The sequence below is a fragment of the Rhinolophus sinicus genome, chromosome 1, assembly GCF_057876585.1.
Source record: "Rhinolophus sinicus isolate RSI-liver-muscle chromosome 1, RSI-T2T, whole genome shotgun sequence".
In the NCBI taxonomy this organism is placed as follows: domain Eukaryota; kingdom Metazoa; phylum Chordata; class Mammalia; order Chiroptera; family Rhinolophidae; genus Rhinolophus; species Rhinolophus sinicus.
Window position 1 is genome coordinate 42,501,430 of NC_142501.1, and position 14,343 is coordinate 42,515,772.

The following is a 14,343-nucleotide window of genomic DNA, read 5'->3' on the forward strand; positions in this document are numbered from 1 at the left end:
AGCTCAGAACTCTAATACCTTAAAGTCTGACATAATACTTGGGTCCCAGAGGTGGCTTCCCATTTTAAAAAAAAAACAATAAAAATTACCATTTATTTCCACTAAGAAACCTAAAAGGTTTCTTCCTATAGTTGTTATTCTGATTGTAATGTTTCCATCTTAGTGGATATCTTCCAAGGTATGAAGATTAATGAAAAAAAAATCTAAAAGAAGATTTTTTTCCCTATAGATGGGTTAAATTACTTTGATATAGCGCCAGTATTTAAAACTCTACAAAAGAGATGTGTATATTCATAGAACCTAATAGATGAAGACTGGGGGGGAGGAACTCAGGAAAAAGATTCATTATGGCATTTTTAATTCCTTTCTAGCAGGTATGAAAGCAACTTAATAAATTTGACTTGTGCTATTACCAGCAACAAGAGAAAATGCGTGAAGATAAAAATTTTGAGAATGAGGAATGGACTGGTGAATGGTGAAGGGTTATGTGAGAAAGGATATTTTCTTCAGGATGGCAATGGCTCAGAAAATCTTTTCCAAGACCTCAATATGGACTTACACCAATAACACTTACTAAAACTACAGGATTCTTAGTTTCTGCTTGAAAGGAGGAAAGAGTAAAGGGTGGCAATTCTAGTTATCCAATTCCATGGGACACTCTTGGGCAGTTTCATGATATTAATATGGAAAGGCAATTGATGCTAAGGGCACCTTCAGGACTATAGCACATGATTACCTCAGATCTCTCTTTAGCGACCTCCCAAAGTTGGATTAGATGTTCTTATGGGCTCATGCCACCCTGAACTTCCCCTAGCAAAGTATCTATTACATTAAATGGTTATCGTTTTATTTATTCGCACCTCCCCCTTCAGCTTCAAATCCGTGATGACAGGGACTATATCTCTGTTGTTCCCAATATATCATTAGTGCCCAACACAGAGCCTGCCACATGACAGGACCTCAAATATTGGTTGAATCAATCAAGTATCAAGTAAGAAAGCATGTGGAAACTGAGAAGTCAGGTTACAGTTTCTTTTCTTTTTCCAGTTGAGGGCTGGTTTGGAAAGAAGAAGTTATGACATATAGACTATTATCAACCAATAGTATTAAAGAATAACATTTATTTTCTGAACCATGATGTAGGATGATAAATCTCCACCAGGGACAGCACTCATATCATGAAAATGAGAGATGTGGCTGAGCTGAATAGGCAGGCTTCCAACTTCAGTTTGAAAGGAAAGAAGAAAATGTTTCATAATTTGCAAAACTGGCTATCATAGAAGAAGAGAGACTTTTGGGGTCTTGACTCATTAAGGCACCCTCCAAAATACTTTAGCACCTTGCCTAAAGTGAAACTAAATCCACAGTACAAATAAGAAAAAATAATCTCATAGATAACAAAATTTGGTGGGGTTGTGAGCTACCTCTGGATTATAACAGTAGAAGACTATGTAAAGAGATACCATGTCTATGGTATACAGTAAAGAACACAATTTTTAGGAGTGAAAAGTATCAATAGTAAGGGCACTACCTTAATTCTACTACTTATTGGCCATGTGACTTTAAAAAAGTTCATTTTGTTCTGAGACTCAGATTCCTTCTCTGAAAAAAGTGGAGCTATTTATATCTAATCCTTAGATTACTGTAAAAATCAAGTAGATTTTCATAGGTGCATGGCACGTGAAAAGATTTTTGGGGGGTTTTTTTAAAGAAAAAACATCATACATTGAAAAAATAAACGTGTGAATGGAAAACTAAAATTTGATAGGGTAACTGAGTAAGAAATGTTAATGGAAAATTTTTTAAGTATTATAAAAGTATACTTACAATCATCCAAACAGAGGGAAGATATGAAAAATCTTTTTATAGTGAAATGGACCAAAACTAAATAAACTTAACATATTGGGGTGGGCGGTGTTGTGGAGAATCAATCATACAAGAAAAAAATTGACTTAAAGGTATTATCTAAAATAGCCTAGAAATATTTAATAACTGTGGAATTAACAGAAAGTATGAAAATTAAGTGATATATGAGTGAACGTGAGTTAAAATATGCTATGGTTGACAAAAAAGAGCTTATACCATCTCAGATTTACGTTAACAGAAGGTAGTGGCTCTATACCAGGCTATTTTAGATTTACACACTACCTTTAAGAGTTAATTAAGGTAGACATCCAGAAGAGAGTAACTCAGGACTGTAATTACAAGGATTTAGATGGTAGATATCTTCAGCCTAGAAATGATGCTTTGGCTTGCTGGGAGGGTAGGTAAGGAGAGGATGCCAGAGAAGAGAATTTCAGTTCACCATACAAGAAGAAAATATCCAAAACATAGAAGAGACTATCTTGTGAGACATGCTCCCCATGCCACAAATGAATTTATAAAAAAATTTCCTTAGTTGTTAGAACATGACCTTTAAAGGGCCTTCTAACTAAGATTCTGGAACAGTGAAGGATATTTCATTAACGAATGCTTAAGACTTCATATTGGGCAGCCAGATGGCTCTGTTGGTTAGAGCGCGAGCTCTCAACAACAGGGTTTCAGGCTGCCGGTTCAATTCCTGCATGGGATGGTGGGCTGCGCCCCCCTGCAACTAAGATTGAAAATGGCAACTGGACTTGGAGCTGAGCTGTGCCCTCCACAACTAGATTAAAGGACAATGACTTGGAGCTGATGATGGGCCCTGGAGAAACACACATTCCCCAATAAAAAATTTTTTTTTTAAAAAAAGACTTCATATTAATTATTGATTAAATTTGTCAGAGATAAAAGTTTGAATTGCCAACATAGAGAACCTAACAAGCAGTGAGGTCAGACTAACTCTAACATGAATCATAAATTTTTTATTTATTTATTTATTTTTAGTTTCAGGTGTACAAAAACAATGTAATAACTGCCATGGTCTCAACAAGATTCTACCAATTCTGTTTCCTAATATGTTAAACAATGATAAACTTACACACCTGCAGTATGTAAATTTACAGGCCTATATCCCAAAATATCTTTAATAAATGCATCTATAAAAACAGTTTTTATTCCCTTCTCAGTGATTTTTCTATAATTCCATACTGAAATAATACACATTAGATAACTAATACTTTATTCACAATGTCTCATATTCAGATACCATTTGTGTTCTCTTGAGGCTCCAGAAATTAGAAAAAACTAGTTCTGGAGTAGCTATCGTCAACCCCCATCCACAACAAAATATGAGCAGGAATCAGATGGATGGTAACCCAACACCAATATTAGATCCTGACAATTTCTTCAAGATCAGTGGTTAAACTGGTTTCAGGAAAAAAAACAAAGAAAACATACTCACATCTTGGCTCAGTCCTGAAAAGGTTTTCTGAAGCTCCTTGGCAAATTCTAAGTTATGTAGCACTTCTTCATATTTCTCTACTGCTTCCTATCAAACAGGAGAAGAAAACATCAGTTGTATGAACTTCTAAGTATAAATATGTCAAAACAGCGCTCCTTAAGAAACAGAAGACGAGATTTAAGACTTTATGAGCTAGCCATTTACTATACATACTCAATAAAGTAGGAAGAGTATTTAGTACAAGTTATATAAAGTTGAATTTAAAAATTCAATTTTTATACTAACAATCTGGACAATAACAACAACAGGGCTGAGTCCCTGTCTATAAAGTGTAAAGTCAGAGAGGCTTGTGAGTTTTAAGAGCACTGAGCCAATAGGATTTTTGTCAACATTCATTTACTACTCAAATATGTTACACAAGCAGCAACATGAGGATCACACAGATGAAGAAGCAACTTCAAGACATTTATACTATGTTATAGGTAAACAATGACCTATAACAGACAAAAGTAATTAAAATTTTAACAGAAATATTATAAATTTAAAGGGACAAATTTTTTTTTAAGATTTCACAGATGAACAAAGTTGATGATTAGAGAAGGATTACATTTTTTATGGGACTTAAATTAATTCAAATCCATATGGAAGAACAAAGGGCTAATATGAAACAGAACAAGGTGGGGAACATATCCAATCCGATAAAGATGTATTATAAAGCCTCCATAATTAGAATAGTATAGGTCTCCACTTCTAGATATCTGCCCAAAGGAAATGAAAATATTATGTCCACATAAAGACTTGTATGAAAATTTTTATAGCAGCATTATTCATTATAGCCCAAAATAAAAACAATCCAAATATCCAGCAACCAGTAAACGGAGAAACAAAATGTGGTAGATCCATACAAAGAAATAGTAGTCAGCAATAAAAAGAAATGAAATTACTGAGACATGCTATCACATGAGCAAACCTCAAAAACAAAACGCCAAGTCAAAGAAGCCAGACACGAGAAGACTATTTTACGTGAAATATCCACAAAAGACAAAGTTATAGAGATAGAAAGCAAGCAAGGGCACAAAAGGTAACTGGGAGGGGTTATGGAAATGTTCTAAAACTAGATTGTCATGATAGTTGCACAACTCTACAAATTTACTACAATGCATTGAATGCTACACTTATAGTGGGTTAATTTTTTTATATGTATATGCTACCTCTATAAAGCTGTTTTAAAAAAACAGCCTGATGATACTAAGTCTTTACAAAGGTATAGAGCAATAGGAACTCCAATGTACTAACAGTATTAGCCAAAATTGGTACAATAATTTTGGAAAACAGATTGGCATTTTTACCTATGTTCACTATGGTAAGTGTATAACCTGAAAAAAATCTAGTACCTGTGTCTCAATAACACCTATAAGATTGCTCAAAGTAGAATACCAAAAAAAAAAAAAAAAAAATATCAAGCAACTGAAACATCCATTTACAGATTACTAAGTAGAGAAAAGCAAATGAAATATAGCTACTTGCATCAACATAAAAATCCTAAATGTGAGTAAAAACAAGGCAAACTACAGAATATATAGTACGATACCTTTACTCTAAGGTACAAAAGAGCAACTCTAACAGATTTAAGAGCAACAAACAAGTGTTATTAAAATAAAAGCAAGGGAATGAGGGGGGTAAAATTCACCGTCAAGTTATAGGAAAGAGAAAGTAGTGGGAAGGAGCTTCAACGGCGTTGGTAATGTACTACTTCCGTGGTGGGTTCTGATGCTGCCTTTATTATGCGTTATAACTTATATGCAACATTTTGTTTGGAATATATATTTCACAATAAAAAGGTAGAGAGGTCTTCCAACTACAGAACCAAGAATGCACAGGTAACACAGCCATAGTACAGTAAGTCTTCACTTATCATCATCAATAGATCCTTGGAAACTGCAACTTTAAGTGAAACAACATATAATAAAATGAACTTTCCCAAAGACTAATTGACATAAACAAGTTCCTACAGCATATTTCTGATCACGAAAACATAACCAAACTTCTAAATAACTACTTTAACATTAAATACTGAAGTAAATGTGAACTACACATACATTTAAGAAAGATCAATAAAAACAAGTAAGAGAATGATGTTGCAACCTGCTTATTCCAGTTCAGGGTCCAGGAAGCTGGAGCGTATCCTGGAAGCTCAGGGTGCCAGGCAGGAAGCAACCCCGGCCAGATGCCCTTCCACTGCAGGGCAGACTCACATCCACACCCACACTCAGACTGGGACAGTGGAGACATGCCAGTTCACCTCACGTGCACATTTCTGGGATGTGAGAGGAAACTGGAATACCAGAGAAAACCCACACAGACACAGGGAGAACATGCAAACTCCAGGCAGTGGCCCTGGCCAGGAATTAATTTTTTTTCCTCACCAACGTTATAATGAAACAACACTGAATGAAACACTGTTATTCGAAGACCCGTTCTCGGAGGGATGTAAAACTTCTCTGTAGACCACACTTCTGTATACTCCAGACGGGGATCTTAAATACTTACTCAACATCACCACTTAATGTTTCACAGACACATTAAAATCCAAAATTGAGCTCTGTATCCCACCCTCACAAAACTTTCTTCACCCCCAGTGTTTCCAAGCCCAATAAAGCGTTTTGCCATCTATCCAACTGTTCAAGCCAGAAACCTGGAAACCTCTCTTGGTTCTTCCCTCTAATCCTACATCCAGTTACCAAGCTACGTTGATTTTACCTCTCCAATCCCCCTACTTTATTCAAACCCCTCTACCACTCCCTAAGTACCAGCTCCCATCATCTCTGACCTAGACTACAACCCTTATCTAGTCTCCTTACATCCACACTTACCATCTCCAAACAGTCTTCATACAAAACTGTGATTTTTTTTTTTTAAACTACAAATCTGTCAGAGTTTAGCAACATGGGCACCAAATCCTCATTCTGTAACAATAAGAACTTCAGTGGAGCCGAAAGCATCAGTGCCCCTTGCCTTTTGCTCAAGCACTCACTTGAAATCTCGGTTCTCCATTTCAAATCCAGATAAGAACCAAAATAGATATTAAAGTTACAAATGGAACTCTAAAAAACATCATTAAGACATTCTCCTTACTATTTAAAAGGAGAAATCTAGATTTACGTTTGCAGTCTTAGTGAAATCTTATTACTCTATAGCTTTGCCTTGATAGATTACTTAACAGTTGCTACTAAAAGAGGTTACAATAACCATGCAGATCATAGAAAGCTTTATTTACAATATTACGAATATCTATTGGGTTAAAGAGTAATTACAAACTGAAATTACAAAATTTCTAGCCAAAAATATTGAAAATTCAATATCAAACCTATAGAATACACTTAAAGCAATGCCTGAAGGAAAATTCACAGCCTTAAATACATATCAGTGGGGGAAAAAGGAAACAAATGAATTGAGCACTCAGCTCAAAGTTTGAAAATGAAGCAAATAGATCAAAGAAAAGCAGAAAAACAGAAAAAATAAAATAAATCCAAAAGCTGGCTTAAATTTAAAGAAAAAAAAAAAACCAAACCATTAGCTAACTTAAGAGTAAACTCAGGAAATACACCATACAAAATTAGAAATAAACAGAAAGTAACACAGAGACAGACGTTTAAAAAATTACTTTGCCCCATTATGGGCAAATACATTTTTAAAACAGAATGAAATAAGTGAATTTCAAGGAAAAGTTTTGAAAAGTTGACTCCAAAAAAAATTAAAAAGAAACCTAAATATATAAATATCCAAAGGGGAAAAAAAAGAGAATATTTTCAAAGAACTCCCACCCCCCCACACCAAAAAACAAACAGGCCCAGATAGTTTCACAGTACAATTCAACCAAACTGCAAAGACCATGCATTATGGAAACACTGAAACACTGACACAATGTTTAAAAAGGAGGGGGTGGATGACTAGGCAGAGCACAGAGGAGTTTTAGGGCAGTGAAAATACTTTGTATGTTACTATAATGGCAGATAGATGTCATCATACATTTGTCCAAAGCCATAAAATGTTCAATACCAAGAATGAACCCTAATGTAAGCTATGGACTTTGGGTGATGATGTGATAATGTAGGTTTGATTATAATAAATGCACCACTGTGGTAAGGAATGTTGGTAGTGGAGGCAGCCATGCGTATATGGAGTCAAGGGATATATGGGAACTCTCTATACTTTCTGCTCAGTTTTGCTGTGAACCTATAACTGCCCAAAACTAAAGTCTATGCTTTTTTTTTAAAAAAAAAGGAAGAAGCAAAAATAAAAGCCCCAATAGTATCTATATTAAGCTAAATTTTATTGAAAATGGAAAGAGAAGGCAGGGAGAAGAATATTTGTTTACATAGGCTTAAAGAAACTGGACAGATATATATAAGAATCTATTGGCAATCAATTATTCTGTAAGATAAGAACTGAACAGAGGAAGGACAGGGTGAAAAAATACTGCATCTTTTGTAATATTTCTTAATTTCTGAACTATGTAAATTATTATCAATTTTAAAAACTAAAATTAGAGTTCCTTAATTAAATACTACACTACTGATGGCAGTTCCCTGAGAGGGCAGATTATAGATTTTTCTTCTTCTGATTTATCTGCCTTTTCTAAATTTCTACCTTAAATATATCCTGCTTGTATGAGGAAATGTTATTTCTCACCAGTGCCACAAACTAGACACTTAATCACATTTAAAAACCTAATATTCCATCATTTTATATTTAGCAAATCTATATGTAATAATCTATATGTTTACTATATGCTATACACTATTCTAGGCACTAGGAAAACAGCATTGAACAAATGTTCTAATAGAACTTCCATTGTAAGGGAAGGAGAGACAGCGTAAAACTTTACAGTTTGTCAGAGAAGTCTTCTATAAAGAAAATTAAAGCAAGGAAAAGAACTAAGGAGTGTAAATGGGGAAATGGAGGTATCATGTTGTCAGGACAAGCCTTACTGAGATGACCTTCAAATTAAAAGCTGAAGGAAGGTGGGAATTGAGCTATTAGACATCTGGGGAAAAGCATCCCAGGCAGTAGAAACAACATGTGCACAAGCCCTGAAGTAGGTGTGTGCATGGGACGTCTGAAGAACAACAAGAAGGCCAGTGTAACTGGCTTGAAGCTAACAAGGGAGAGAAGTATAGGAAACGCAATAAAGATTTAAAAGGAAGTGGGAACATATCTGGTAGGGCTTTCTAGGCCATAGTAAGGACATTCTGCCACCCTGATGGGAACCAGTGGGGACTTTCGAACAGAGGAATGACCATCTGACTTGCATTTGAATAGGATTACTGAGGCTACTATATGGAGAATCGACTTGGAGAGAAAGAACAGCACAGCCAGGATGGGAGCTATTACAGTAATGCACATGAAAGATGATGGGCTGGGATCAGGATGGCAGAAGTGAAATTTATGAAAAATAATCAGTTTCTAGATTTATTTTGAAAGTTGAACTTATCAAACTTGCTGATGGACTAGATGGAAGGTACGAAGAGCAAGATGAGAAATTCTCCAGGGTTTTTGGCAACTCCATTTTCTAGCCCATCAAGCCATTAACTGACATAACTAAAATTAAAGCGGGTACAGGTTTGGGGCGGGAGGGACAGGATGACATCAGATATCAAATAGGCAACTGGACATAGGAATCTAGAGTTCAGAGAACTAATCTATTGATAATGTAAACTTGGCAGTTATCAGCATATTTCTCAAAAGAGAAATCAAAGTTAATACTATGGTTATGAAGATGGTAATGAAATATTGAGATTAAAGTCTGGAGCTCTGAAATATAGCACATCCTTGGCATTTCTTAGAGAGCTACCTGAGCTACGACCAACCTATCCACCCACCACACCATACTTTCCAAAAATCAACAATACTACTTGTAACAGAACACTTCTTTCAAGGATATTTACACAAAGAAAAGTTTTATCACTTTAAAAGTTATTGAACATACGATGACTACTTGAAAACAAAGCCATGTTGAAATGCTGAAAGTTCAGCTAAGTTCTCTCACCAGCTATGTAAGCACATTATTCTCAGAGCTCACACAATTCAAATCTGCACCTCAGCAAAATTGTAATTTACTACATTACAAAAATTCTGGGCCAGTGAAGAAGAGTCAATATGGCAAGGGAAAAATCCTTGAATGCCAGTATCTATGATACACAACCTAAAATCTTAGTTGAAAAAGATAAAAGACAATAGATGTACAAGCTAGATCAAATAACTTTTAGATTAATTTTGTCCCTTCTTAGCCAGGAGATGTGATCAGGTCAAAAATGGCAAACATAAATGAAACATTATTTTTTTAATTTCCATATTGCTAATACGCTCCTCCACCAAATCAGATAAAATTTGCAATTACCAGGTATACCATGGACAAGTTAAACAATGTTTTTAAAAGTTTTAAAGGCTAATATTTATAGTTAAGTTAGAAAGAAATAAAGGCCAGCTGTCACTTATCTTTTTTGGCTTATCAAATCTTTGATCTCACCAAATCCACCTAGAGTTTTATTAAGAAAAGAAAACCAGCAAGTCTGACCAAAGGATCATAAATCACTTACCAACTGGTCTGGATTAAGTTGTTCTCCATTTTTCAGGCGATCCTTGTAATCTTCCAGTTTGAGCTACAAAAGAGAAACGTGTATCTGTTATCTAGCCTGATATAAAATTCCGAAACAAATACTAGACTTTGTTTCTTATGAAAACAAAGTTCTTGAAGTAAGCTATCAGTCTTCAAAAATACCATTTTACCACAAGGCAGGAAGTAATTGCAAGTGAGTTCCATTCAGGGGAAAAAACATTACATACAATTACATTAGTCTGGAATTATAAAAGTCAAGCAGTAATAAAACCCTTCTCTCTTAATAGTCTCCATGTATATTTAGATGATAAAGACTTAAGTAGTCAATCATAAGCCCCTAACCCAGTGGTGCTCAATCAGGGGCAATTTTGTCCCCCAGGGATATCTGTCAACATTTGGAGATACTTTGGGTTATCACAGCTTGGGGGATGGGAAGGAGATGAGAATGCTATTGGCATCTTGTGTGTAGAGACCAGGGTGTTGCTAAACATCCCACAATGCACAGGCCAGGCCCACACAACAAAGCATTAACTGGCACAAAATGTCAATAGTGCCGAGGCTGATAAATCCTGCTCTAATGCCATGCTCAAACTATTAATTACCTGTTGAATTATGTGGCATTTGTCCTATAGGAAACTTCCTAATGGAAGTACGGAAACGTAAACAATTTCTTTTCTAGCATTGTAGTAGCCTCAACTTGAAGCTATTTTTCATATTAAATTTGATATTTAATACATGACAAATAAATTGCATTTATTGTCCCCATAAAAATGGCATGACCCACCATGGTATTCTCAAAGCAATGTTTAGGTGCCTCCCATTTGGCTTTATAACTTTAAAATGCATTCCCAGAAGTTTGAAACAAAAGCATTGGTATTGTCAGACAGGTATTCAAAGAGGTAGTATTAAATTAAGCTAGAGAGTATAAGTATACATATACCAGTGGTGCCAAAAAAATGTATACACATGACTTGCATTCATCTTTTGTTATCAGTATATATTAAGTATTACAATTTTAATACAGTTTTTTCCTTTCTTAAAATTTGTACACATTTGTTTGGCACCCTGTGTATATGTAGTTCCTCCCGCTGGGGGAAGATATTAATGATTCACCATCAATAGATCCTGCTTTGACTAGTTTCCCATAGTGGCAGGGAATTTGTGCTGACCCAGGCACGCTCCCCTTATCACATTTGTGATCAACTACATGCATTCAAAAAACAACTGGTGAGAGCTAGGGCTACAGAGAAGCTACTAGTTACTGGCCCTTCTTCTACCTTCACTGCCTTCCTATGTGTATTTTTCAAATTTTTTTAAAAAAAGGAAAAGAAACAGTCAATCAAACTCTTAAAGTCTCTTTACGCTCCTCCATTAAAAGCAACTTTCCTAAGGTTTAACTAGGTCTTGTCAAAAAAGTATTTAAGAGTTCCTAGATGCAGAGTAGTTAATCACCTGCCTTATTATCACAAGCAAAGAGAATCACGACACAACAAAGCAACGTGCAGTACTCTTTCACAGGCTACATGACTCAGGAAATGAGAGGAATGATTTGGATCTTTACATCAGCATTTACTGTCACGTTAAGCTGATTATACCCTGAGTCTCTTGCAAGGCTCTCTACAATGCTTTCACCGACTAATCTTAAATGATCACCTAGCAATACAAAAATCAGTGTTAAAACATGTTCTGGCTTTACCATCGTTAACGCTTCCAATGACTGCAGCAGCTATACTGCAAAATCAACTGCTGCAGAAAGTCACAAGCAAAATAAGTTAAAAAAAAAAAAAAAAACAGGCGATCTATGAAAAGAAACATTAATACTACACTCAAGGAATTAATCTGGTTTAAAGTGGCTAGCTCTTCAAGTATTTCAATAGTAACATGCATAATTTTACCAAGAAGAATATTTTTATTCAGTTATGCTGACAAATCAAACACAGAAAGTTTAATATACTCAATATTTAGCTTGCTTATATGTTTTCAGCCAGCTAAATCCCAAGGTTAGTTAAATCTTTAAGAAGTAATACCTATGAGCCCTGATTGAAAGCCAAGATATCAGTTCCTTAACCCTTATTTAAGACGGTGCATATATATACCCAGGTGGATTTAAAACCAAAAAAGTTACCTTCTTTTTCTCGATGTTTCTAATTTTGTGTTTAAGGCATATGAGTCCATTGTCAATATAGGTCTCATATGCTTGGGAAGGAGAAGCAGCGGAACTGAGAGTGGACTGTAAGGGGCTCACAGCCCACTGGCTTTCCCCATGCTGACTGTGGTTCACTTGGGGCTTGGCTGACTTCATGCTGCCCTCTCTTCCCTCCTCTGAATGGCCTGAAGGTGACTGGTAACCAGAAGGAGATGAAGAGAGTTGCACCATTGAAACAGATGAGGCTGAAGGAGGGAAGAAAAAATAAAACGTTAAGTAAATTAGGACTAGAGGGACAGCCAGGCTTTACCGTCCCTGCAAAGTCTAGACCCATTCCCTCAAAATTCTCTTCCACAGAAGTGAGCTCAAAACTTAATGGTGCTTTAGATACCGCGCTTCATCTCACTACTTTTAAGGCAATCAGTGCCAAGCACTAGCGCCTTTGCGCAGGCAAGATCTACAAGATGGGGAATGTTTCCAGAAACTCAATTTTCCACATACGGAGGGAGAACTGCTAATCAAGCAATGGCTTCTGAGCGCCTCTCTTCTCGGGACAGTAATCCGCATTCTGAATAATTTCTGTGGTCAAGAAATGACACACATAAAAAAGCTCTCCCCATTGGGACCTCAAGGCAGCCACTGGATCCCCTTTACCTTGTCCCTCACCGCCAGCCCGCACCCCAATCACTAACAACATTTAAAAAAAAAATCCCGAACACGATTTTTTCAGCGTTCTCATTCACTAACTGAAGAGTAGCTTCTTGAACAAGAATGTTAACTTCCCTCGGATTGCTCTGGGGCCTACAAACGAAGTCCATCACTACTGGACATTTGTAGCGAGGTACTCTCTCAAGCTGCGAGCGCCCCAAGTTGGTTATGTTTTGTTTACACTAACCCATCACCACTCACACCCAGCCGGTTTAAGGGATCATCCTGGCGAGCCAGGCACAGCCCTAAGTCAGTGACCCTCGCACCTCCTTCACCCCCGCGCGACGGAGGTATCCATCCCACTCCCCTTAACAGCACCCCCAAAGCGAGGGCATAACCGGTCCCATGCACGCCAGCGCGGATCCCAAATCCCCGCAGGGACCCACGCGAGAGGCGCCTCCACGGAGCGGTCACTCAGCATCCCGAGGGCACCGACCCCCGCCCTGCCCACAGCCCTCCCACGCCAAGGCACCTGCCGGGGCCACTTCTGCAGGTGCCTCTGGGGAGGCCGACCTGGAGGAAAACGCACGAGCTACTGCCTCGGGAGCACTGCTCGGAGGATGCCGAGACGCCCTTTCACCTCACCACGGCGTCGGTCGCCAGCCTCTCCCACCCTCGCCGAGCCAGCCGCCTCCCCACGCCGCCGCAGCCCGGCGTCACCTCCGAGGCCGCCGAGGCGCTGCGGCTGCCGCAGCCCGGGCTCGCCTCCGAAACCCGGCGGGAGCCAGGAGAGCTGCGAGGGTGTTCCGGCGCCACCCTGCACTCGCTGCTCCTCCTCCTCCCTCACCCCTCCGATCCTCGCGGGCGGCGTCTGCGGCGCCCCGCGCTCCGCCGACTCAGCTGCTGCAGCCCAGGCCAGGTCTGGCAGCCGCGCGTGGCTTATATAGGCGCGCCCGTATCCCGTCCCCCTCACCCGTCCGCGCGCGCAGCTTTGTGCCGCTGGACACCGCCTCCTTCCGGTGCCCCCGGCCGGGCTGCAGCGGGGCTCGGCCCAGGGGGCGTTTGTTCCAGGCCCAGCTGCAGCGGGAAATCGGTCACGAGAGGGCGCGTTCTCCCCGCGATTGCGCGGACCGCTGGGCACCAGGTGGCGCCCGTGTGACGCCGAGAGCCGATTCCTCGTAGACCACCCCCGAGGCCCTGTGGAACGTTGCTGATTGCAAACTGTAATAATAATTGCATGTGCGACCTTGAACAGGTGATTTCGATCACTCGAAAAGGGCCGCGCGCCCTTTGTGGAATTGCCAGTTAAACCGAGCTTGAGCCTCTGGTGGTTTAGGTGGGCATCCTTGAAATGTAGGGTCTGTCTCTACACCCTGTACTCCCCGTCCCCCCGTTATTCCATCCTTCACAGTAGGATGGGGAAAATCCACGTTTCCCCAGAAAGGACTCAGCCTGTGAGAGCAGACTGCCCCAAAGTTTCCATATAAACGGAAGGGTGACTCCGCAAACTTAGATAAGCTTGTGTTTATTTAGACCGTTTCATTTGTTGTAGCTTTGAAACAGACGGATCCGTTGGCACTCAGAGAAAAAAAGCTGAGAAAAATCTTG

General features: G+C 38.7%; 1 protein-coding gene across 22 annotated transcripts in view; it reads right to left on the reverse strand.

Annotated features, from left to right (window-relative positions):
- The window catches only part of CAPRIN2 (caprin family member 2), a 40,049-nt gene extending 26,198 nt beyond the window's left edge, over window positions 1–13,851 (reverse strand). For 9 of the 22 annotated variants that reach the window (XM_074325850.2, XM_074325851.2, XM_088798689.1 and 6 more), the window contains exons 1-4: window positions 13,456–13,583; window positions 12,067–12,332; window positions 9,922–9,984; window positions 3,323–3,409 (exon numbers count right to left, since the gene is read on the reverse strand). In XM_074325850.2, the coding sequence (XP_074181951.2) occupies window positions 3,323–3,409; window positions 9,922–9,984; window positions 12,067–12,318 (402 nt within the window). In that variant the 5' untranslated portion in view covers window positions 12,319–12,332; window positions 13,456–13,583. The other 13 variants (XM_074325849.2, XM_074325847.2, XM_074325852.2 and 10 more) reach the window with 11 other exon arrangements.
- Window positions 13,852–14,343: the final 492 nt, after the last annotated feature.